The 26,656-nt window shown below is 40.9% G+C and overlaps 1 protein-coding gene across 1 annotated transcript in view; it reads left to right on the top strand.

The window, feature by feature from the left end:
* bin3 (bridging integrator 3) overlaps nt 1–26,411 on the top strand; it is a 33,832-nt gene extending 7,421 nt beyond the window's left edge. The window contains exons 3-9 of the mRNA XM_067606952.1: nt 591–631; nt 10,221–10,282; nt 11,909–12,045; nt 16,479–16,519; nt 21,115–21,256; nt 22,335–22,469; nt 24,829–26,411. Coding sequence (XP_067463053.1) covers nt 591–631; nt 10,221–10,282; nt 11,909–12,045; nt 16,479–16,519; nt 21,115–21,256; nt 22,335–22,469; nt 24,829–24,975 — 705 coding nt within the window. The 3' untranslated portion in view covers nt 24,976–26,411. The remainder of the gene's footprint in view (nt 1–590; nt 632–10,220; nt 10,283–11,908; nt 12,046–16,478; nt 16,520–21,114; nt 21,257–22,334; nt 22,470–24,828) is intronic.
* The last annotated feature ends 245 nt before the right edge of the window (nt 26,412–26,656 follow it).

The raw sequence follows: 26,656 nt of genomic DNA, 5'->3' as shown, positions 1-26,656 counted from the left end.
GTGTCAACTGCCTCCCTCGTTGTTTTGGCCACTGTGTTTATGTCCAGGGGCCCACAGGACCACAAGACAGGAACCCATGCTGCCTCTGTAAACTGCTTGGCATGTTTTAGAGACATGGTTGGACAAGCTGTATTATCCCTTTTCAACCTTGGAAACTTGATGTACTGAAGTATTTTACCATAATTTGAACTGCAGAATCCAAGGTCCTGTTAATGTAGTAATAATAATAATAGAAACATTTTAATGTAATGAAGATTTACAAGCTCCAGGAACTGTTCAGACCACAAACAAGCACCAGTTGTTGCAAGTATGTATTAAGTCTCAAACCACTGGTCACTTTTCAATTTACCAAACGTCATCATTCTTCAGATTATGTAGAAATGTAATTAGGAGTTTAGCCCCCAAATGCGTTCCTGACTTAGTTGCTGGGACTTGTATATTCTCGGACTGTGTGGTCGAATAGGGCTAAGTAATTTTGTGTTCATACCTTGTGATTAACAGTTTGCTTTGATTAAAGAACAGAAAGAAATGAACACACATGTTAAATAATGAAATACCTGAATTTTACATGAAATGTGTTCTTTTTTTAGGTTGAAAGAGACTTCGAGCGAGAATATGACAAGCTCCAAAAGTAAGTTTGCATTTTGAACCAGGGTCAATATTAAGGTAGGCAATTATTGAGGTTCCTGTATGTGGTATTCATATGTCTTTGGATAGTTTTTGATTCTAAGAGTTCAAATGGATTAAAAACCTACCCTAACCCTGGTGCCTTATGTTTGTTGAAAGGTCATTTCTCCCACTATATATCTGTGCCCACATAATACATTTTCTTTTTCAGGAAGTACTGTTGAAAATCTTAAACCCAGTCACCCGTCAGAGGTTCCCTTGTGTTGAAATGAAAAAATTATAGTTCAAATATCTTGGTCAAAACGATGTCAGTAAAATAGGATCTCAAACATTATTAAAACAAACTGTAGTAGCAGAAAATTGCTCTGAACTCACTTCTCATGTATAAATACTTTTTAACAGCTGTTAAGTTAACTTTTCCCCGAACAATATACAGTATAATGGGGAGTTATGTTGGATATTTTCCCCTCCCTCTCAAAGAGGTAAGTCTATGCACCACCCACATGGTAATATAAATGATGTAGATCTGAAAACATTGGAAGATATCTTATGTATGAATATCCAAATTTAGATAGTTATGCATTTTTTAATTAATGTACATTTTGAATTAACATGTAGGTATTTTGGCTTCACATGTTTACAAAGCACTTTGAGAAACTCACACTTTCCTCAGTATACAGTCATACAGTTTCTTTGTCCCACACAGTTTGCCAACCCCTGCCATGTTTGGTCACTTTTTTTTTCAACTTTGAATTGTGAAAGGATCCACGTTTGAGTTATTGAGTTATTGTCTGAAATTAGACATTGGGAGAGACAGTTTACTTTCCATTAGAAATACAGTGTATTACCCTCAACCTCTGAATTTAGGTTCAAGACAAAATTTATAATCTTATGAAATTTCTTGTAAACACATCATTAGTGTTCATAAATTCAGAAAAGCTCAAATGTTGAAGCATTTCGTTGATTTTTGGTTGTAAACACTGATGGCATTTCTATAAGTAACCCTGATGAATTTAGAAACTGTTAACAGCTATTGTTTAATCAACCTATTTTGAATTGAGTAACATACAGTCAGTGTTTCTTTGAAACAAAGCAGAAAGGGGTTTCAGACCACATAAGCACCCAAGACCTGAAAGCTCATTGCATCTGGGCTTTCTCTTGCTGTGAGGCTAAGGTTAAAGAAACTCCCCGAGGGCTATGCAGAATGAGTGGGAGCTCAATTTTACTCTCAGGTTTTGTTGAGTAGGAGGGCCCTTTATCAGAAAGGTGTGGTGCTATTAGACCTTATAGATGAGTCAGAGCAGTAGGCATGTACAGACATTTAGAGTCTCCACCCAAGAGATCCATATCGGCGCATCATGGTGGATCTGCAGCCTAAATATACTTCGTAGGACTTCACTATGATTCCTGTTTCTGCATTCTCGTCTGGCCAATGTGTTGTGTAATTTGTCTTGCAATTTTTTGTGGTGTTATTAATATTAAAATTTGAAACAAATATAACTGCTGTGCACACAGCAGCATGTTTCTCAGAGCTAAACTTGAGCCCGACCAATACTGGATTTTTGAGGCCGATACTTGGGGGCAAACTATGTAACAGCGACACTGTTTTAAAATGATCTCAAACGTATCGTCAGTATTCCTTAACTGCAATCTCTTGTTATTTATTGGCCGACATATGTGCCGATAGTGATAGGATAGCTAATGTCAGTCGATATATGTCAACCAACTTTTCAAGATCAATATGTTTTAGCAAGGGTGTGAGAAAATTACATGGTATTTGGCATGAATAATTCTGTTTGATGCACGCATGCCAAGTTGAATTTCTAGTGTAAATATTGTAATAAATAAATTTAATGTATTGAAATTCATGTACACAAGGTCTGATAGGATTCTTTTGGCTTTTAGCGGTGATGTCTACTGAACTACAGTTGCTGACCTGGTTTTTGTGTGAGTGGCAATGACCACTGACCTTTGGGTTACCTCCCCAAAAAGAAAAGTCTGGTGTGACTAGTCAAACGTAAATAATGGCCATAAATATTTTAATCTTCTAAGCAGTTGAATAATTAATTGTGAAATTTCATCACCCCTGAAATTTTAATGCTGAAATTTAAATACCACTGAAAGATTTAGTTTACGGACATGGCCAAAAATATTGGTACCCTTCCATCTTGTTACAAAGAACTCAATTTTCTCTGTATTAAGTTGAAACTGTCTAGTATATGGTATCCATCATTCTTTATCTCACATTGAATATAACTGAAACTTTGCTTTTGATTTGCAACTTAACATATTATTTAAAATAAAACAAATGAAAAATGAACATACCCTTAATATTTTGTAGCAAAGCCTTTAGAGGCAATGACTGCAATCAAGCACTTTCTGTAACTCTGAATGAGGTTTCTACACTTTTCCACTGGTAGTTTGGCCCACCCTTCTTGAGCAAACTGCTCTGTTCTCTCAGGTTTGATGGGTGTTGTCTCCCAACTGCTAGTTTCAGCATTTTCCACAGATGTTCAATGGGATTCAGATCAGGACTCATAGCAGTTTTTTCTTCTCATTCACTCTTGGGTGTTTTTTGATTTATGTTTGGGGTCATTATCCTGCTGGAAGACCCGTGACCTGCAACTAAGACACAGCTTTCTGACACTGGGCTGTATGTTTCGCTCCAAAATGCCTTGATAGTCCTCTGATTTCATTGTGCCTTGCACAGATTCAAGGCACACACTGCCTGAGGCAGCAAAGCAACCCCAAAACATCACTGAGCCTCCTCCATGTTTCATGGTAGGCATGGTGTTCTTTTCTTTGAAGACTTCATTTTTTTTCTTCTGTAAACATAGGGTTGGTGTGATTTACCAAAAATTTTGTTTCATCTGTCCAAAGCACATTCTCCCAGAAGGACTGTGGCTTGTAAACATACATTTTGGCAAAGTCCAGTCTGGCTTTTTTGTGTCTCCCTCTTAGAAGTTGGGTCTTCCTGGGTTTTCTACCATGGAGCCCATTTTCATTCAGACAGCGATGGATGGTGCGACTTTAAACTATTGTACCTTGAGCTTGAAGATCAGCTTGGATCTGTATTGAAGTTTTCCTTGGTTCTTTCTCGACCATTCGAGCAATCCTTCTGTTCAATCTCAGGCAATGAGTTCTTGCGACTGCATACAGAGATGTTGGCTACAGTTCCATGGGCCTTAAACTTCTTAATAATATTGGCAACAGTGGTCACAGGAGCATCAAGCTCTTTGGAGATGGTCTCGTAACCTTTATGTTGACCATGCTTGGCTATTACCTTTTTTCTGATCTCTCCAGACCACTCTCTAGTTTTCCTTCTGTTTTCCATGTTCATTGTGATGCACACAGTGGCACAAAACAGCAGAGTGAGTAATTTTCTCCTTTTAAACTGGCTGCATGAGTGATTATAAGATCGAAAACACCTGTGATACTAATTAAAGCACAATAATCTGCTTAAAGTATCAGTACAAATCAATTATTTCTTATAACTTCTAAAGGGTGCCAATAATTTTGTCCAGGCTATTTTAGAATGTCTTGCATGAATTCATTTATTTTCACAACTTTTTTGTTTTGTTATACTGCAAACTAAACATTAACATGCATTGATAATAAAAGATCTTTTAATTGAACACTGTTCAGGGCGAATAGTGCATTACTTTAATAAAATGCAAGGGTACCAATTATTTTGGCCATGTCTGTTTGTGGTCTGGATGCCCCTCTTTAAAAATTTCAAACGTATTTTCCAGTGTATATATTTTTTAGGTTTTACAAATTCAGATGGAAAATCCAACTACTCAGTATTCACAATCTATATTCAAATTGCTCTAATTTAATGAGATTAATTTAGATCTAAAAAATATAGTAAGGTCAAACAATCTCATTGTTCAAATTCACACTAAAATTCAAGATGAAAGATTTAAATCTGAACATCTAATATACCAAGGACAAGCAATAGAGTCAGGATGGAATTTAAAACTATTTAAAACTAAAGCTGTGTGAAAGAGTCTTAAATACGCAGTTGATGGCTACATACATGATATGGTAAAAGACTGACTAAAACTAAAAAAAGGGCAATGTGCTCAGCAGTTGATATTTGAAGAAGATATAGAAATAAAGGAGCAGCATTCTTCTTGTATTGAAGGATAGCTACATAGCTTTAGTAATATAGCAAAGTATGATAAGGAAAATGATAAATGTTATTTCAGTCTATCATAGCCATGTTTGGATGTTTACTATAGAAAAAATATACTTGGCAAGCAAAACTGAGGTTATAGATATGCTTTAATGTGTATTTGCATGCAGTATTTATGTCACTTTAACAAGAGAAAATACTATGAAGATGAGGACTGACCCTTGAGTTTGACTAATGTAACGCCATATTGGATAATGTTTGCTGGGCTTGCTGTAGTGTAAACTTCCCCACATCCAATACGGACCAGGGCAGATCCGCTAATATCCACCTTAACTCTGCTATAGTATCCAGGATATGATGTCTTCCCATACAGTGGGGGAATATTACATAGTGGATGGTCCAGTCCCAAACGCGGCTTTTTGTAACGTAATCTGTAAATTTACAAATAAAGGTATTTATAGATAGGAAAAAGGGGAGGTTTAGGACACATAAATTCAGATACATGGATTTCTTTTCAACAGGGCAAGACAACACATCAGATACATAATATGGCAGTGTAAGAGCTAAGAGACATGACACATAGAAAAGAAACAAGATCACACAATTGTATGGCTGAGCAGAAGACACCACTGAGACTGAGACTGAGAAAAAGAAAATTCAACTTAATAGAAAATAAATAACTTAGTAAACACAGCACATAGACAAAATACTTCACTGGCAGATGGAGTAGGTTATTGAGTGCCACAGGTCTATATGACTCTTAGGGATTTGAGCTGATGTTTTATCATGTATGCAGAGGTCTCGGGGTCCTTTTAATGAAGGAGATGTAATTCGCCTACTAAGTATAATATTTCTCCACCTGGTTGATCAGTCTAAAAGAGAAACAATCATGGGCTGCCACAATACCCATCTGAGAGAACCGCACCCTGGTTGGTGGTAGGTTGGTCGCCTTCCATTCTGTGACTATGAACTTTCTCCCCAGCATAAGGGAAGTCTGGACCCAGTCCGCCTGCACTGCAAAGACGGCTTTTAGGGGGAGAGGATCACCCAGAACAAACAGTCTTGGGCAGAATGTGATGTCTAATTTAAGGATCAGTTTGATTTTCTCATGATCTGACCAGAAGGATCTGCTCTGACCACAATATTTGTACAAACAGGCAGGACCACAACATATGGAGGAGTGTACCAATACTCCCCCACACCTCCAGCAATTCAGACTGTCCCTTAATTTCCCCCTGTGTAACCTTGAGGGGGACTAGTATACCCTGCTCATTATTTTAAACTGTACTAATATTCAGGTACATGGGTTTAAAAATAAAATGCTTCACTGCTATAAATTCTGAGGTATTTAGATTTCAATTTAAAGTATTCAGTCTTCATAAAGTTTCACAATTAGGTATTCAGTTGCTCATAAGACACTAACCTTTATGGCCATTATTTGCTTCCATAGATGCTTGTTCATTATCTGGTGTCATACACAGTGTTTGTGTGTGGTAGTCATATAAAATACAGTAAGGTCTTTCTACATTTCAATAGGCGATGTGACTTGATGGTTATGGCTGCACAGGCCCAACATTGGGGCACTGGAGCAAGGAGCAGCAGCTGTTCCACAAGGCCACTCTATTAGCACCTTTTGGAAAGAGACTCCAGGGCTCACCTGGCACTCATCCAGAATGACTCTGTCACTGTCAGTGCTGACAGAGTAGTGAAGATGCAGCGGCATTGTGCAACACATTCTAAAGTACTGGAACCAGAGTTTCACATGCACAAACAAGCATTGCATGAACACATCTTGAGCATACAAGCTTTGGTCTCGGAGCATGCTAGTTTGTTTACATAGTGAGAGTATCTCACCCACTGTCATGCTACCCAATCTCCATGATGGGTAGGATGTTGCTATTATACTGTTATTTTCCCTTTCTTTTCTCTATACTGTAATAATGTTTTACATTATGCCCTCCATTGAATCCACTGACATCAGAATCACATTCAAAGCAAAGTCTACTTCTGAAGTTGCTCAACTGTGTCTTCTTGCTGCCATCACAAAGAGAGATGATAGTCTGACCATATATCAGTATTTCCAGATGTTTTTTAAAATTTCAGACACAATTTTAAGTTTGCAGGTATGACTGAAAACATGATTGTTACATGATGGCTGCATGGAATACATTGTCTGAAATAGACTTGTTATATGTTCTCAACAAAACAGGATAATTGTGTTTTTGTGTCTGATGTGACAGTGGACTGAACTCTTATGTTTGTGTGGCAAATCTCACAGTACATTAATTATCTCTGGTCTTCATGTACCCTAAAATGTATTTACTTAGGCAGTCTATATTACAGAAACAAGATGAAGCTCTTGAATTAATAGATAATAAATCCTGCCTGAAGTATTGCAAATAATATTGACTATAATGTGAGTAGCATTTGCTGCAGCAAGGAAAGGCCATTTCTAAATATCTGAAATGTAGATTTTGATTACTTAAGAGGAAGGTTGACATAGCTTATGAGACCCAGTTATATATAATTGGTGAGAGGGACAGAAGAAGTTGCTGTGGAGATTGTTCTGACAGAATGTTTCTTCCTGTGGTGTGAACAATAAAGGATGGAGTTACATCATTTACTCTAAATGGCATTTTTGGAACAACCTCCATCTGGTCTGTGGCGATTCTGTGTAAAATCCTAAAATACGTCAAGACAAACAAAAGCATGTAGAAGACAAGTTATGATTGGAAATAATTAATAATTTTTGACTACCCTCAAACCCTGCATCCTTAAAGTTAAATCACACATCCTTTCTAATCAAGTGCAATCTGACTGGGGCTAACAAGTTCTTGTGCTGTTTGACACCATATGCTGTTTCAACATAAGTGCACATTTGTAACCAAATGTATGAAATGGCTGGATTGTATTGTATGGGTTTCAGAAATTTGAAAATTAAACGATTAGTTGATTTAATCGATTAGTTGATTGTCAGAAAATTAATCACCAACTATTTTAATTATCGATTAATTGTTTTGAGTAATTTTTTTCCAGATTCCAGCTTCTCAAACAAAATTATTTTCTGGTTTATTTAGCCTCTATGATAGTAATCTAAATATCTAAAACTGTAATTAACATTGTTCACAATTTTTGGACATTTATAGACCAAACAACTAATCAGTTAATTGAGAAAATAATTGACATATCTATCAATAATGAAGTGTTAACAAACAGTGTTGGGGGAAAAAGAAAACCAGGCACATTCTTGTTTGGTTCATACATCTGTGTGTATTCTACAAAAGCCTATACAATTCTTGTTTCCTGACTGCTGAACAATTAAAAAAATACTGTCAAAACCCGGTATTTTGTATTTGGAGGCATCTGAATTCCATTTTTGGTTTGCAGTTTGCATTGGCTCAAACAGCCATATTTGTGTTACTCATGTATTTACGTCTTGTGTCCAGTATCCATTGTGCCCCCACAGAAGTCCTGTCTTTGTAGATAGTATAGGCTCTCAAAGCAAAGATGGAAATGAAACCCCACCATGTTCTCTTTTTCATCAAACCAGGAGAAGTGATATGACAGTGGTCTCAGGGGAGATTCTAAACCCCTCATTTTCCTTAATTGATATAATGAATGGCATGTGTTTTCAGCCTCCATAGTCTGGTAATTGCCATTTTTAACACCCATCAATGGAGTATGTGCAGTGGAATGATTGAAGACATTAATGCTTTTGAGCGCAAATGTAGTTGACAGTAACAAGAAGGATTCCCTGTATTGTTAATTAGCTAACGGATGTTATAATAACATTTTATGTGGAATCAATGAAATGTGTAATTCCTTCTTGAACCATGTTTTCTTATATACTAATTTCCTTTTCTGGGTTTTTCTTTGGGCGTTTTCTTTGTCCATGTCAGCCCCTCTTGAGTGAATGGAATATATTATGAATTATATATAGATTATTATTATACTCACCAGCTACTTTATTAGGTACACCTGTTCAACTGCTTTTTAACGCAAATATCTAATCAGCCAATCTTGTAGCAGCAACTCAATGCATTTAGGCATGTAGACATGGTCAAGACGATCTTCTGAAGTTCAAACCAAGTATCAAAATGGGGAAGAAAGCTGATTTAAGTGACTTTGAATGTGGCATGGTTGTTGGTGCCAGACGGGCTGGTTTGAGTATTTCAGAAACTGCTGATCTAATTGGATTTTCACGCACAACCATCTCTGGGGTTTACAAAGAATGATCTGAAAAAGGGGAAATATCAAGTGAGCGGCAGTTCTCTGGACGGAAATGCCTTGTTGACGGCAGAGGTCAGAGGAGAATGGCCAGACTGCTTCGAGCTGATAGAAAGGCAACAGTAACTCAAATGACCACTCGTTACAACAAAGGTGTGCAGAATGAGCATCTCTGAACACACAACTAGTTGAACCTTGAAGTAGATGGGCTACAGCAGCAGAAGACCACACTGGGCGCCACTTTTTTCAGCTAAGAACAAGAGACTGAGGCTACATTTCGCATTGGGCTCACCAAAATTGAACAATAGAAGATAGGGAAAAACATTGCCTGGTCTGATGAGTCTCAATTTCTGCATGGCATGGCTCCATCCTGCCTTGTATCAATGGTTCAGGCTGGTGGTGGTTGTGTAATGGTGTGGGGATATTTTCTTGGCACACTTTGGGCCCCCTAGTACCAACTGAGCATTGTTTAAACACTACAGCCTACCTGAGTATTGTTGCTGACCATGTCCATCCCTCACATCACAAACTTGCTTAGGAAAGTGACAAGGAGGGAGTCCATGCAAGTGTATACTTAAAACAAATATAATATTAAAACTAAATCTAACAAAACAAGGTGTTTAGAACAAAGTGTAAAACCAAAAGAAGATGATGCAGGGTGGATGTTGGCAGGAGGAAGGGAGAGAAAGAGTGACCACATGGGCCCACTTTTATGGCTCAGCTGGCCCAGGAGAACCATATTACACTTGCGACCCTCCACTGTCAGCCAATGTCCAGAAGGCAGGCTCCAAAACAGTGGGAGGGGCGTCACAATCCCTTATGACCACAGTGTACCCATCTTCTAATGGCTACTTCTAGCAGGATAAGGCGCCATGTCACAAAGCTCAAATAACCTCAAACTGGTTTCTTAAACATGACAATGAGTTCACTGTACTCAAATGGCCTCGCCAGTTACCAGATACCTCAATCTGTGCCACAAAGAATTAAGGCAGTTCTGAAGGCAAAAGGGGGTCCAACCTGATACTAGCAAGATGTACCTAATAAAGTGGCCGATGAGTGTAGTTATGATATGGGTGTGGATGGCATTTTTTCACCATATTCCCATTCCTTTTCATTATTTGTTATACATGTTCATCCCCTATTTTCCATTGTTGTCAGAGTTACTGATGCCTTACTGTATTACTGGACGAGAAGGTGGCTGATAATCATTCTTCTTCTTGTCTTGCAGGCTGGAGGATCAGACGAAAAAGCTTCACAAGGACATGAAGAAAAGCACTGAGGCTGATTTAGGTGTGTTCTGACACCAACATGTGTGTTACCGCCTGGGGTGCTATTGATCTCCACTTGTTCACCAACATACTTGATGTTGCTCGGCAGGTTTTTCGGGGCTAGAAAGACGTTTGGTTGTCTTGGTTTGTTTGGTGGTGCGTCAACTCTCTGAACGACTCAACAAATGAGACGAGAGAGTGCGGGCCTCCGCCTTAATCTTTTATAGGTTTTTCCAGGCTATCATAGTGTGTGTGTTTTGGATTTATGAGTGTATTGTTTTGCGCAGTGTTCACTTATGGCTCAATTTGTCTACCCTCACTGATTCCATTTATTCACATGTTTGTCAGCCACAAAAAAGCATGTTTACTTTTCACTTGCTTATTTGTTGATTTTGGAGTTATGTATTTGGGAAGTAGCAGCAGACATGGCCTGTGGTAAGTAGTCAGTTGTGGGGGTGGAGGAGTTGGGATGGATGGAGGAGTGAGAGGCTTCTTCATTTCCTCTCCTTTGTGCTCTGGAATATGGATGTCTGCATCATCAAAGTGTCATAGCCGTCAGGCCCTCATTATCGTTAATGGATTCCATCTGTTGCACAGGTTCCGTCTCCACCAAGTGCTACCAAACAAAGAACTGGACCTACTCCGCATGTCAGCACTGTATTATATATACTGCTTTCTATATCGACCATCATTTATCAAGTCAAGGGTGGTGATATGCAGAGCTCTACTTGAACTTACTGACAATTAGCTGGTGAGGGACGATAATATCTTTTAAGGGCTTCTCTAGTTCACAGTTTCAATTAGGCTAAGTAACAGGAGGCGAAGAAAGTGGCAGGGATAAATGTGCTATCATACTGAGGAATTGTTCATGCTGTTTCAGCTCCAGGTGATTACAAGGGACATGAGCATCAGTGAGTAGACTAATAAATCACTACCCTCGGATCACCTTTTGATTTCCATGACCCCTATAATCAACTTTTTTCTCTCAGTCAAGGTCAAATCAAGCAATTTGTTACTTGTCAAATGGAGAGAAATGCAGAAATGCTACACCTAGGTAATTGATTGGTCTAGAGAAAATCCCAAGGGAGTGTGAAAAGAGACCAGTGAGTGTTCCAGATCCCGATGAAGCCCATTTTCACCACAGCCTCTCCTGTCAGCATGTGTCTCCTCAGCGCAGCTCATTTATTTTGACAGTGAAGCCATAATCTGATGTGTGCTCTGTGTCTAAATAAAATGGCATGAGTGCAGATTAACAGTAATTTGTGCTGTCAGTGTAGAAACATTGCAAAGATTCTTGGTGCTCTGGTGAATATTCAACACGGCAGCCAGCCCGACGACCCCCTCAGATTTTTACAATGGGGGCAGCGCTGTGCCATTCGACTTTTGCTCTTCAGTTCTTTCCCAAAAGCTTTCTTTTGGAGACCCTACCAAACACACAAACACAGAGATTAAATGCTGAACTTTAGTATAATCCTGTTCCCATGTTTCAAGAAAAATGAAATAAATCTGGCGTTGAATTGCATTATAATGTGTTCATCTAGAAGTGTAGATGGGGACATCCAATTTTGTGGGCCGTAATACACGTGATTGTTGTTTTACATAGTTTAACAATGTTTCAACAATATTCTCTACTTCTTGTGTGTCACAGCAATGTCCAAAGCAGCGGTGAAGATCTCTGCAGACCTGCTGAGCAACCCGCTGTGTGAGCAGGACCAGGCGTTCCTGGAGTCCATGACTGCTTTAGATACGGCCATGAGAAGGATGGACTCCTTCAACCAGGAGAAGGTCAGACTCAATCCTGCAGATTGATCACACTTTCAATTTTTAGTCTCACTCTTCTTCTGTTTTGTCTGCTTTGCATTCTGGGCTCTTGCCATTGGTATTAGATTGGTATCTGGGGAAATGTCTTTCTTCAGACATACAAATTAGGAAACAAGATGAGTTTTTGTTGGATGCATGTTTTCATATTTGTCAATATTGTGCAGCCTGTAGACTAAAATCTATCCGTATGTCTTTCCCTCTGCTGTTTTTGAAAAGCATCTGTGGCATCATCCTCTATAAGCTCAAGCTACTGGTTATCAGCTGTGAAAATTGATGCATTTGTGACTCACTGGTGTCTAAAATAACTCATACAATGGAAAGGCCTTTTCTCAACAGGAAAATATGCCCTGCCACAAAATTCATAGAAGTTACTCTGTTCACAGCCTGAGTAGTGAACAAGTCTGTTGTATTGCTTGTATACTACGCATTTTGCTATACAATTTTTTCATCAACCGTTCACTCCATGCAGTGAAAGGCTGTTTTTTACTTCATGAATAAGAGCAACTGTGATCAGCTGGAATTTATAACACAAAACATATATAAACCTCTTAAATCCTTCCTGCTACATTTTTATTTGTAGCACTAAATAAAAGATCATCCAGGGAATCACCGAAGTTTCAGACTGTACTAACAGCAGTGACATTGCCATCCATAGAGCCACACCACTAGTGTGGCCAAATCACAGCTTTCTCCTGTGTTTTCTCTCTTGCACATTTTGTTGTTTGTGTTTTAATATTTAGAGTATTTGTTGATTTGAACCGTATTTCTCGTCATGTTTGTGCTCTTGCTGCTGTATGTGTTTTGTCCAAAGGGGAAACAGTAGTTATGCAGGCATTTCTTGTCAGAACTGTAAGCAATACAGCGTAATCTTGCCCGCTCTTCCACAGCTGTACTTTGTGAAGATCTCTTCTTTGGCTGTCAGGCCTCTTCAGATTATTTGCCGGGGTGCACTTCAGCTTTTGATTAGAATCATCGCCACAGGTAGCTATAATGTGAATCATAGTGGCACCGCATGTGTGCATGCTCAAGGCACTACACTGTGAAGGACTTTTAAAGAGTAAAAAATACAGGAGAACACAGGAGATCACACTAAGGCATATACCGATTGACTTTTTTCCATCTGTGTTTTCTTGACTCATTGCCATGCTGTTATGTGTTCTGGGCTGTTCACATTTGTTGCCTTAAAATATTCCCCTTTCTTTTCACATTTTATTGTGAACCAGAATGATTTCATAACCTTTTCCATAACAACGATCCAACAAGGTGGAGAAATGAATATCTCTCTAAAAAGTGGATGATTTGTTTTCATGGTAAAATTGTAATGTAGCGTGTTACACATCATCTGGATTTATCAATTTGGGGTTGAGAGGACATGATATCTATTTTCTGTGAAACGTCAGGATCATTACTCAACCGCCATCAAACCCTGTTCCCCTAGATAAGTGAGTGCTCTGAAGCGGCAGTGTCTGCTACAACCAAAACTCCTAGTGAAAGGTTAAGTCCTCTGTCATTAAACCTAATTTTAAAATAAAGATATTGTCAATCTAGTAGTATTAGTTGGTGAGCAAATTCCACCAAAGTGAATTAAATACTAGATTTGTATTTCAGGCGTGATGTCATGTTGAGGATTTTCTTTCAACTTTGATACAAGAGCTACTTAAATGTCACATAGATAAATAACATTATTCCATTTAATATAAATATGCTAAATATCTAGAGTGAAGTTTAAACTATATACCTATACTATACTGTAACTATAGCAGTCACTTTTGTTTATTCGCTTTCTTTTTCAGCTTTAACATACCAGTCTTTCAGACTGGCTTTGCGCACAGCTCATCAAATTTTACAGGAGCCGTTTTGAGTGACTAGACAAAGTAGAATGTGGGTTGGATTGAGCGTGTGGGTTTGTGACCCGGGATGCGTATGTTCCAGGACTTGGCTTGGTCGAGTGCCCAGGAGCGCACTCCTGCCAGTTTGACTGTTTTCAGGGGTAGAGTAACTTTTACATTCTTCAGATTTCATAGAATATCTTTTTTTCACTGTATTTCATATTTGGAACTGAAGGAATTTTTTTAACCATCACTGCCACGGACACTTGACTGTCACCGGATAACAGATGGTGTAATGGGTCCATTCAACCCACCTCTTTTCTACGGCATTTGAAGACCATAGTTTGAAGGTAGACTTCTTCAGTATCAAGGTTTATCTGCTCACCTCCATCCCCTTTTTCCTGGTAGCTCTTTCACTGGATCCTGTTTGACCTTTCACTGAACTACACAGTACCCTCATCATCTCAGTCATCTCTCATTTGAATGCAGTTTTCTATTTTCACATGTCTTGTCTTCATAGTGAAAAATAGTGGACTCATTTCCTGGCTCTAAAGAGTGCAGCTTTCCTGTTCAGCACTGACTGGGATGTGTTTGACAGTGATTCAGCCAGGCACTTTGATCCCAGTACAGTTTCTCACTTGTGGAGGACAACAGTCGCCAACTGTATTGACGTGGTTGTACTTTTTTAACACACTTTCATCCGGAGTGGATTTTGACAGCTAGGTCACACCTGATATTCTCTGCACTTCTTTCAGTCTTACTAAATAAAAATCCTAACACTGTTCAGTTCCAGGTTTGGGCTGGGCAGTGTGTTTCCTTTTGTAAAGTGGCTAAAAGTGAGCTAAAGGCAAAATAGTGATTGTGAGCACTTTTTGGTCAGTCTGCTATATGGAATATCACCTCAGGTTTGCTAGGTGTTTTAAAATCCAGCACAGCTCACTGCAATGCTGCTCCAGCTTCTCCCTTCAAGCTGACTGTTGATTCTGACGGCACCAACAGCAAACCCTATCGCTCCAGCAAAACAGACACAAAAGCATCCACCCTTTGCTCTTCTCCGTGTTGAGACGAGATGTTCCGCCGCAGGCCCCGCAAGTGAGAGAGCCAGCAGATAAAACGTGCAGCGATAATGAAGGCAGCAGTGGCCCAGGTCTGTGTGTTTATTTCTGGGGCTGAGGAGGGCGCACAGCCCCGCCGGCACACTGCTGCCGAAGCTGAGCCCCAGTGTAGATGGCGGCAGCGCAGTAGAGGATGCTCCGTTTGGAGGGATATTGATTTCCTCTGCGATCTGTGTGTATTTTTGGGAGGCCTGTGTGCCGGGATGGCCTCTGCCCCGTGACTCACTGATGGAGACTGCTGCTTGAGCGTCGGCCTCAGGCTCTGCTGGGCCTCCAAGGAATAGCTCTGCCCCCCCCCCCCCTCTCTGTGGGAAGGGGCAGAGGGTAGAGGGCACCAGCATGCTTAAGTAAATCTGCCGCTGTTGTTCTCCTTCCTCGCTGCATGCTCTCACCTTAGAAGCAGCGGCGCAGCTCAAGTCGGGGAGGGGGGGATGGTGTGAATATGTAAAACAAAGAAAATGTGAATTCCCATGTACTTATTTGTTATTGGTTCTCTGTTTTCCCTCAAACCACAATCAACATTTTGTATTTGGAAATCTGCCTGTGTGAAGCAGTGAGTGTTGCTGTATGTTGTCATAGATGGTCAGGGCATCTTTACAAAGCACAGCTGCGATCTCGCTTCCTTGTTGTTAGATTGTGTGATTGACTGTCCTTCCAATAGCGAGTGAACATATGATTAGTGGAGTTGCTAACTGTGCTCATGCAGCTGTCACTTCACATCTCGCTGCTTTAAATTCTCTTTCACCGTTCTTAGCGTTTTGCTCTTCACTTGACTCGTTCGCCGGGTTAACTTAGCACGCTGTCATGCTTGGAGATCTAGTAGTACCAGTCATTTTAAATCTGCAATGTAAATGACACTGGAAACTTTATTTATTGTTTGCCAACTTCTGTCGATGAGACTTGGTGCCGGGGCTGGAGGCCTCGAGATGAGATGTTCGTTTACTTCCATTTAACACCCCCCTTCCCCTCCTTCCCTCCCCTGTCGGTTCTGGCAACCAGAAGGAGAATGCAGGAAAATATAAACTGTTATTGTTAAAATGTTTGTTTGCAAAGAACTTTCATCTTGTAAGGCAGCCCACCCTCCACAGGATTTGAAATCAGTTGGGCTTTGCTTTCATGTCCGTCCCCTGACAGTTCCATCCTTTTGTATCACAAGCTCAATGAATATTCAGGGGTTTCTCCTCAGGGCTTGTGTACAATAAAAGAGTCAACGTCACGAAAGTTTCTTTGCAAGCCCCCCCTCTCCCCTCCCCTCCCCTTTTTTTTCTGGAGTGCTCTGTTTGAAATATACACAATTGTTGATGTTTGTGCAGCGACATTACTTTGCTACTAATGAGGGAGAGATGTAGAAGCTGTTTAGTCTTGATGTAACTCAATTTGACAATGAATAACAATTTGTAATGCCACTTCCCTTGATATAGACATGTTTTTTTAACAGTTCATTTTATTACAGGTCAACCAGATCCAGAAGACCGTTATCGACCCTCTGAAAAAGTAAGTGCCCATCTTGAGATTTTTTTTTTTGATATGTTATATTGTAAGAGTTGGCTTTGTATTTCCTTCTATGCCAGACGGGGGTCAAATAGTTGTGCCAATAAGTTTCACATTTGTGTGGATTAGCAGAGAGTGAGAGTTTGAATTTAGATGCGTTACAAAATTACAGTAAAGGCCATTTAGTTCAGTCTTTGTGGCTTAATTTTCCCAATGTGATAAATCCATATGACACTCCGGGCAGATTAAGTTCAGCGCCCCATAACATTTTTATTATTTGACCTAGCTCTGCTCTTCACACTGGTAGGGTGGAAAGTACAGCTGCAGCGCAGGACCACAGGAAGGCCTGCAGTGTAGTAATGCAGATTGTAAAAATGAACGAGGGAGTGAGCAGTGCTGCTGTGGTGGAAGTGTGTCTGGAAGAAAGTTTATTTGCCTCTCATTCCTAATACTCGCCCCCATTTGAGCAGGCAGTGAGTGCTATTCCATTCCTTCAGCCTCATTTTTTCAAACACACACACACAGCACACACGCACATGCAAAGCAGAGGTACTAAAGGGAGTGGTTGGACTATCCCACCCGTCTTCCGGAGCGCTTGTTAAGGCTTTGCTTCCTGCTCCTGGCTCCTCCCAGGAGATTAAACATATGCTGTGTAAGAGAGCGTGTGCATATGTTTCTATTGCAAGTTTGTATTGAACTTTCTCCCGCATAAGCCTGTAAGTTCATTTTTTAAAATAACCAATGTGAAGAGATTCCTCCGTGAGACATGAATAGGTTGGGTCAGTGTGTGTGTGTGTGTGTGTGTGTGTGTGTGTTAAGCCCTTTCTTTCTCATGTGCTCTGGTGGCAGAGCAATGACAGGATGGAATGGTTCTAATTTCCTCTTCCTGGTGGGCGGCAGGCGGACGTGTGGGCAGGCTCAGAATATGGCAAAGGGCCCAGCTTCCTGGGCCCAGAGCCGTGGATTGGTTGAGGAGGAGAACTGTCTCAGGACAGTGCACACTCTCACACAAACATACCATAAAGACCATAAAGTTAGGCATTTACATGATGTTCTTAAATGACTTTTGAAGCCACACTAAACCGACCTCTTCATTAACTTTTTTCTTCCATAAAAACACAGCACTATTAGTTATTAGTTTATCAAAGTGTCTTCTATAGAAAAGTGAGACACAAGCCACGATACTTTAAAGCTTCCATTAAGATTCCATTAGTCCATCACTAATGAATATTTTTCATTGTTTACTTGGTCTCTAAATACTCTATTGGTGATCTTGTGACACCTTGAAGAGAATTAGAGAAGAGTTGAAAAGGAGAACGTTAATGTTAATGGAAGCTTGAATGGGTTGTGAGTGTATGTTCAAGTATGTATGTGTGTTCAGTACACGTTTGTGTCCATGTGTGATTGCCATTTAAATTTTTGGCATCCGGCCTTAATACTTAGTGTGGTAAAATGTAGAGTCGACAAATGAAAAAGAGGCTGCACTCCCCTCCGCTCCCCCTGTCACTGTCTTTTCTCTCTCATGCTCAGACGTGAATTTCATCCACTCAGCAGGGTCACTGAATGACATCACAGTGTTTATGTGAAGGGGGAGGGGGGGGTGCGTGGGCATTGAGGCATTTGTGTTATCTAGGCTTCCAAACCTAGCCCTTTCTGCTCCGTTGCTCTTTTGGGTGAGACAGAAGTCAAGCCTGTTTTGAGACCTCTGCCCCGGGTTGAGCTATGACTGGACAAGCCACCTCCACCACTCTCAATTAGAGGAAGACTCCACTCCTGGAGCAGGCTGTGAGGCCTAGAGGAAATGGGACTATTTGGCCTTAGCTGTGGGGCTAATGCAGTTTTTTAGGGGGTGCAGTGATTTGAATTGGATCTCGTGTTGTTTTTGGACTTTGGTAATCCAAGTTCAGTCTTTTGTACCCAGGATGCTCACAATGAAGTCATCCAGCGTGTTTCCTTCGTACTTGGTGTATCATGTATCCACACTGTGTGAGTTCTGTGAGTGTTGTCTGAGTTTTGATCAACAAGGCAAGTTGCAGCAGATCAAAATCCCTATGCTGAGACAAAGGGGTTCTCACTGCATGTACGTCACACACGCATACGCAAGTTCCCATGGTCTACTGCTCTTAAACCATTTATACAACAGGTGGTAGTTATTTCACATTTAACAAATTCTGCCACGTGATATAACCTAGTCTGACACTCTAAAGTCTTCATCTGAGAATGTGACGCATTGGAGGTGGTAATTTGCACACAAACAATTCCCTTTCCCATATTTTTTGTGGTTCGCTGTGTCTTTTTTGCAGTTGTGAGTTATGTGATGGTGATAGTCAAGAGGGACAGCCAACCTCCTAGACTGAGGGTGTCTAGACCAGACTTGGGCTTGGCTGACGGGTCAGACTGGCCTGTCTGTGGATTGGCAGCTGCTCATAAACACACTCTCTGGGCCAGATGCTATTTCCATCCAGTCTGTTCACCACACCCTGACCTGTCACATGGACAGTGGTGTGCCCTTGGCCCCCATGCAGCCCTCAGCCAGCGAAAGGCCTCATCCAGACAGGACTGACCACAAATCCAGACCTAGCCGACTGACCGGTAGTTGTCCAGCCAAGGCCCGGACATCGAGGGAAATGTCCAGCTCTTGGACAGTGGCTGAGCAAACTATCATTACAAAGAATCTATAATCACCTTCAACCAGTGCTACTGATTCACGTTGTCATGTGGGAGCCTTTGACACAGCTGAGTCACTATAATGTCTGGACATAGAGAGCCCTGATTAAAACAATGAGACATCAGCATCCAGCGTGGAAAGGACAGGAATGGGTTAACAAGCAATTGGCTTTCTGTTTAGCTCTTCCTCTTCCCTCAGTGCCAGGAGAGCAGTGGCCCTTAAGTCTCTGTGTGCTTAAGCATAGTAGTTGCTGGCGGTGCTGTCCCACTTAAGAGCGCAAACAGCAGGCCGTCACAGTGTGTCATAAGGAAATTACGCCGCGCTGTCAGGTGATGGGCACCCACAAGAATGCAATCAGCCTTTGTGTCGTTTGAAAGCTGGTTTGCTGCTGCGTTGTCATCAGCCAGTAGGATCGTTCTGGAGAGCAGTCATGCCTAGAGGGCAGTTACATAATCACTTGGCGCTTCAAGTATGTGTACACTGGAGCAGATAGTAGACTTGAGGATCGGCATCCACCCCTGCCATAAACTGGGCCAAAGTGGTATTTTATAAATAGCGGTAGAGCGTGGGCCGTGGGGCTGGGCTGAGCTGAGCTGAGCTCCGTGATGTCACTCAAACACTACAAGACCACTCCTTGCTTCCTGTCGGAAACAATCCCTGCTTGTCTGAGTCTGAGTCTCAGTTCATGTCACTTTCTACTCCCCCCTCCTGCCCTCTTGTAAGGTGCACAAGCAGAAACGTTGATAATCTAGGATTTCACAATGAATGTACAGGTTCTTGGTGGTTCTTGGTGGTTCCCATAAAGAGGAACGTAAATCATGAAGCCCACACATTCTGTGGCTAATAACACTATGGGCAGAGGCACACACAATAAACTATTGTAGTAGTGTGCCTACACAGTTGATGAAATGCTTTAAATGAGTCATTCAAAAAAGCTGTATCTCACTTGTCATTATGATTGTTTTTATTACTGACTCACTTGTAGCAGACACCTGTGTGAATAATTTTGTGGCCTGTTTTGATATTAGAAAGACCGAAATGCTGTTTTCTTAATGGCCTTCTGGCTTAGTTTGCATTGCTATGAATTTGTTGATGACTGCTGGGATTTTAATAACTCATACTGATGCTGCCCTCTTTCTTTCCCTTCATACTCACACATATTATTAGTTTTACATACTTTGCCTTTCAAAGTAAATGAAAATAGAGCACAACTACATCAATTCAAAGAAATAATGTTCAGCCTTTACAGCATACTGTGTATTAAATATATTAGTAGTTTAATCAGGTAGTTTAGATGTTATGTATCATCCATGTATGTTAAATTATATTTTATAATTCATTAAATCTTCTCATGAGGTTGAATATTTACTGTATACAGTATTCCTGCCTCCCATTAAAAGCAGTCACAAAACCAGTGCAACAAGTCCCAGGATGAAGCTCAGACTCCTGTTGCTAAGTTACAGATGAGTGTTTTCCTATTTTTAGTGCAGAAGAGTAGGATTCTCATTGCAAGAATATATTTTCATTTGGAATATGATAATTGTCACAAAATGAATTGTTTCATGCCATTTTGAACTATAGTAATTAGATAATAGATTAGAGGAAGCTTAATGCAGAGCTGTCCTCTGGGGTTTGAGAGTACCTCTACAATAAGATGTTGAGAAGAGGGGTTTTATTCATTCATAATGACTTTTATTAAGATGGGATGCAATACTGAATGCTTGCCTGCATATTTTAAAGAGCTAGGAGAGCTGCTTAATAATTTCAGTAACTTTAGTTTTTTGTTTTTATGTTGTTTTTTTTTTCATTTGAATACTGTGGTGTGAATGTATGAGAATTTGTGCATGCATGCTTTTGTGTGTTACGTTTAGTGCTCTTTTTATTGTGTCAGAGGTGTCATAAAGGCTGTCTGTGTGCTGGTTTGTTTTAGGTACAGCGGCGTCTTCCCCAGCCTCAACATGGCAGTGAAACGTCGGGAACAGGCGCTGCAGGACTACAAACGTTTGCAATCCAAAGTGGAGAAGTACGAAGAGAAAGAAAAAACCGGGCCCGTTATGGTCAAACTACATCAGGTACTGCAAGTTTGAAGCTTGCATTGGTGCACGTGTCGGTCCACTCGAATGGCCCCCCCTATCTGCAGAGGTGCAGAGTTCACTTGCTCTTACATGGTGCACGTATTGTGAATAGAGCGCAATAAGTAGAAAAAGACACAAATGCTGACTGGATATGAACAAAAATAGTTGAGCACATGCATACTGTACATGTGCGCTCCTTCACCCACGCAAGCTACCAGGCTCTCAAGTAGTGCCTTTTCAAAAAGGCACTGCTGCACATCTACAGGCACGTAATTGAGAATTGTAGACACACACACATACACACACACACACACAAACACACCACGAGGCCACTACAGAAGCGCACACATTCACAGATAGCGCTGCAGTGTTGCCTATGCTATTGCCTCTAACACATCCTCACATGGCGAACCACCCACACACATTGAGAAAAGCACTGTCAGGGGAACAAAGCCTTGAAGAGGCCCCTACATCCCTGCCCTTTGAATCCCTCTGCACTTAAAGGAATGATCCTGACAAAACACTAGTGTGCCATTTCAACCGGCATGCGTAAAGAAAACTGAGGTGACGAGAGCTTTCCATAATGCAGCAGATAAACAATATGTTGTAATTTCAATGTAGCAACTCCCCCCTTCCCCTTAATAAAAATTCTCACCCTCTCACACATATTCATTGTGCATTCCATAACTCCATGCCTACAGTAGACTACCCACTAATACATTCACACACAGATCAGTGGTGCTGGAGTCCACTCACAGCCAAGTCTGCCCACATTACCCACTCCTCCTCACTGCGGTCGTGATTACAGCCTTTTTTTTGCACTGCTTCTCCGTGGGAATTAGGCAAATATCTTTCTGACCAAATAAGAAAAAGGACACTAATGATGGCTGAAATTCTTAAAACTAAATTGTTTGTCTGTTTTTCTCCTTTCTCCAACACCTTTTACCGATGTTTGTAGAGGAATTAGAAAATGAACTGAGGATGGTGAAATGAGGGGATGTCATGTTAAGTTAGAGCTGATAGTGAACGCTAGTGACCTGTTCTTTTGTCTTCTCTCTCTTCTCCACACCCCCAGGCCAGAGAGGAGCTCAGGCCGGTCAGGGAGGACTTTGAGGCCAAGAACAAGCAGCTGCTGGACGAGATGCCCAAGTTCTACCACAGCCGCATCGACTACTTCCAGCCCAGCTTTGAGGCTCTCATTCGGGCGCAGGTCAGTGATTCCCCCTAGAGATGCACGCACAATGAGGCGCTCACGCATGCATGCACAGCACACACCCACCCCACAGTGTGCTGTTACGCCCTCTGAGTGTGAGTTAAACAGTGGATAAAGTGTCTGATGGAAGGGAGTGTATAATCCTGGCAGTCTGTCTCCCTCCACGCAGTCCTAATGTGATTAACCCCCAGTGACGGCCCACACTACTGTGTTTAGCCTAGGAAGGCCTCATCTGTCTGGCTCCACTGCAGCCATGCATGTTGTCCTCTAACCTGAAGCTTCTCTTAAAGCAGCTGGGCGTCTTGAGTTAGCGCCGCCATGTCCCCCTCCCCCACTCCAGACCTGCCTGGCCATGTCATTTCCTCTTTGGGACAGTCCCTGGCACACTCCTAATAAGTAAATGAGATTATCCTAGATCTAATGACAATTACAGTTCTATGATGTACTTTGAACTTGTAGTAAAATTAGTAAACAGTAGAAACTGAGTCATTAAATATAGCCAACATTAATTGTGAGTCCACAAATCAAAGCTCAGGTTTTTAAAATTAAAAGTTAAATCACTTTTTTTTTACCTTTTACCTGGCTTTGTGTGGTCTAAGAGCTCTTATTAGCCACATTTTGGCTATTTTTTTCAGTGTATGTTACCTTTATTCATGTAGCTCACGCACATGAATGAGCTTGTACACGTTTACACACAAACACAGCCACACGTGGGTGGTCAGTGGACCAGTGGACCTCATCCCCAGCCTCGCTGCATGTGCTGGGTTTCATCCTCCACTCCCTTCTCTCCCAGCCGCTGTTGCTGCTCAGCTCCCAGCGGCAGCAGGAGAGGCACAAAGGCTGCCTTTGTTGCAAGCATTCAGCTTCACTACCACAAGTCCCGTCCAGCGAGTGTCAGTGGGACACTCAGCCTGACCTGTCCACCTGTACAGATGTTGATGAATTGAGACATTGTGTTGGTTTTTTTCTCTCAGTTTTGCATTCTCTGCTGTGTGTGTTCATTCTAAAAAAAAACACTTAAAAGATTACTTTCTTTTTCCTTTTTTTTCTGTTGATTCAGGCAGTATTTAAGGACTTACTGGGTGAAATGCAACTGAAATTATTCATTATTTTGGGGTCAAATAAGTCATAGTGTAACATCTCTGTATAAATATTAAGCAGCTGGGACTGTGGTGTGTCAAACTGCCCAGACAGAGGTCATGTAAAGTAAAGCTCTGGTTTACCCAGTGGCTCCTTTTTGTGTAGTAGGTGGTCACAGTTGTGTTGTGGCTGCGTTTATTCCTCGTGGTGACTCGACTAATTGTAATAGTAGAGTGTCTTTTCTAGAGAGGGCACCCAGACACTGATCTGGTGTACATTATCATCACTGGTCATATGGACATTTCCGATGGCCCTTTCAACAAGCCACTTTTGGGAAGAAAAAAAAATATCCGCTTTACCCCCACAAACAGCAGTAACCCAATACTTATGGCCCACTCATGTGGTTTAGGTGGCAGATATTGGTATAAACATACAAATGTCTTTCAGACTGAGCACTTTAAAAAGTTTGTTGTTTAGGTGGTTTAGAAACTTGACTTCTTTTTTTCTTTTTGGCCGACAATGACATTTAGATAAAGGTTATTTCTATATAAAACGCACAGTTCTCTATTTGCAAATTGACCTAGCAGGTGTTGTTGTGACCTTTAGTCAATCAGTGAGTACTTCTTCCTCTGGTATCTTAGTTGATTCCGCTGTTTCGGCCTACAACAGGACACGTGCAATCGTAGATAAGTCAGCGATGCCCCCTTAAGAGTATGGTATCGTATGCATGGCTGCATGAATAAATATTGAGAATGTGTGTGTGTGTGGGTTTCAAGGGGTTGTATTTCCCAGTACTTTCTTTCTCTGCCTACTCTTCTGGAGTCTTGTAATGTGATTAAAGTCTATTAATCATCAAAGCAACTCTCTGGGGAGCCTGACTCATGAACTAAGGGGAAGAAGCAGGGGTGGGAAGTGTCAAGAAAGCTTTCAGTGAACACTCTCTATCTCTTGTTCAGATTGGGAGAGAAAAGCAGGGTCACTACCCACTGAAGTGATGGGTTTTGGGGCTTTGTCGGAGTTGTTTGATATCTGTGGGCTCCCTCTTCCCCTCTCGAATCACTTCTCATTAGCGGGGTTGAAGAGGTATGAAACCAGCAGCTTCAGACTTGTGTAAGTAAAAGCGAGGTTAGATTGTTCGAGGGGAAGAGTTTGGATGTAATTTTCCTGAGAGGCATCTAAGAAAGGTCTGTGGATTCACCTGTCCAGTCTTCATCAGAGGACAGACAAGATTTTTTTTTCTACCATCACACTTTTTTTTCTCTCTCCTCCTCCCTAGGTGGTGTATTTCACCGAAATGTACAAGATCTTCAGCGAGTTAACAGATCAGATCGACCAGGCAGGGTTGACTGATGAGCAGAGGGAGAGGGAGACCGAGGCCAAGCTCAGCGAGTTGCGTGCTCTGTCCATTGTTGCCGACGACTGAGGGTGGAAAGCCGTAACCGGGAAGGGCTCCTTTCATGCCTCTCTGAATGGATTGCACTCTTTTCAGGCTCCTCCAAACAGTTCAAACGAACAGCAGTGGCCTTTTCCTGATTATCAGTTTGTTTCCTTGCGGCCTCATCATCACTCCCCATTCTTCATGCACTACAATCCCATGTTTTATTCTCTCTTCAAAGACTCTCTGCAGCTGAAATGCCACATTAACTAAGCCATCAGCCAAGTGCAACATTATAAGCCAATGTGTTTTTTTTTTTTTTTTTTTAGTAAAGGAATCAAATATTTCTCCTCAGAGCTAATTAACAGGGTCACACTTCAAGGTTTCAGAGACGTCTATAAGCATTTGTTTCTAAAGTAGGAAATAAGTAAGACAATGTTTTCGTTAGTCACATCTGCTAGGTTATCAACAGTCTGTGAAACATCATTTTTATTACACAACTTTGAAATTACAAACACTACAGACTGAATGTTACGTAGTGTACTGTAGGTTATCTGCAAGAAAATGTAACGGTTATCAGTCATATAAGCTCTGTGCCATGTTGTATGAGAGCTTTTATATTAAGGTTTGCAGGCTGATCTTGGTAACATCACCTGTGCATAATGTGCCTACACTGTCCTGACTGTGGATGTAACATGAAAACTAACGTGCAGAGTGACATTGTGCCTGAGCAGCGGTGTTGAAAGGTCTACCACTCAGGCTGCGAAGAGAACAAGCAGTTGTTGAAGTGGCATTGCTGTCGAAAACAAAGGCTCGTGCTCCCTCTAGTGGCAAACTTTGATCATGACACCCAAATTTTCTTTTATTGAAACCATCCATCCTTTGTTCTATTGTTGGTGGTTCCGTTTGTCTTTTAGCCAAGAACTTCACACATTGTTGGCACTGTTAGAAAGTCTTGTCTGCGTACGCTCCACACCAGGGTTAGAAGCCAAATTGTTTGGCTTTCCTTCATTTTGGACCAAATCATACTGTTATTGCACTCCTTTGTTTCCACCTTTTTTATCAGGTACTGCCTCATTACAGTATGATGAACACGCTCTGGTTAATGGGGTAAGATGGTAAATGTATGAGTGCTCTTCTGTAATGTCTGAGGTGTCATACCAAGAAGTCGACTATTTATCTATGGCAAACATGTTTTTATTTTGGAGTTAATGAAGCAAATGCTTAGTCGATTGTCTGTCTTTGTGTTCGAATTACATGTAAGTAACTATTCATGAAGGTGTTTTTCTAAATGATTAATGGGGTTTTTTTTTTAAGTTGTAGTAGTGGTTGATTTTTAACACAAGTGAGTGAGTAATTTAACATTAGAGTGGGTTTTATTTAGGTTTTTTTAATGTATCATCACAACAATCGACAATGTTTTCAGCCGTCATTTCAATGTATAATCAATCATGAAATAAATTATCTGTGAGACTAACAACCAACCACATCTGCATTGTTATTTGATAATTGTAATTACTGTTTCATTTGGGCCTTGATGGGTTTAAGTTTCAGTCTCAATATCGTCTGCAAACAAAGTGAGTGCATGTAAAATGGTAGATATAATTTTTTTTAAAATATAGAAAATCTATATTTATTTATAGACTGCAGTGAATGTTTAAAATTTTATAAATGGGCTTAAAGGTCATACAACTTTACCTACCATGAAAATCCAGAAACAAAACAAGGG

This window comes from Thunnus thynnus, chromosome 2 (assembly GCF_963924715.1).
Source record: "Thunnus thynnus chromosome 2, fThuThy2.1, whole genome shotgun sequence".
NCBI classification, from domain to species: Eukaryota; Metazoa; Chordata; class Actinopteri; order Scombriformes; family Scombridae; genus Thunnus; species Thunnus thynnus.
This window is presented reverse-complemented; position numbering and strand designations above follow the sequence as displayed.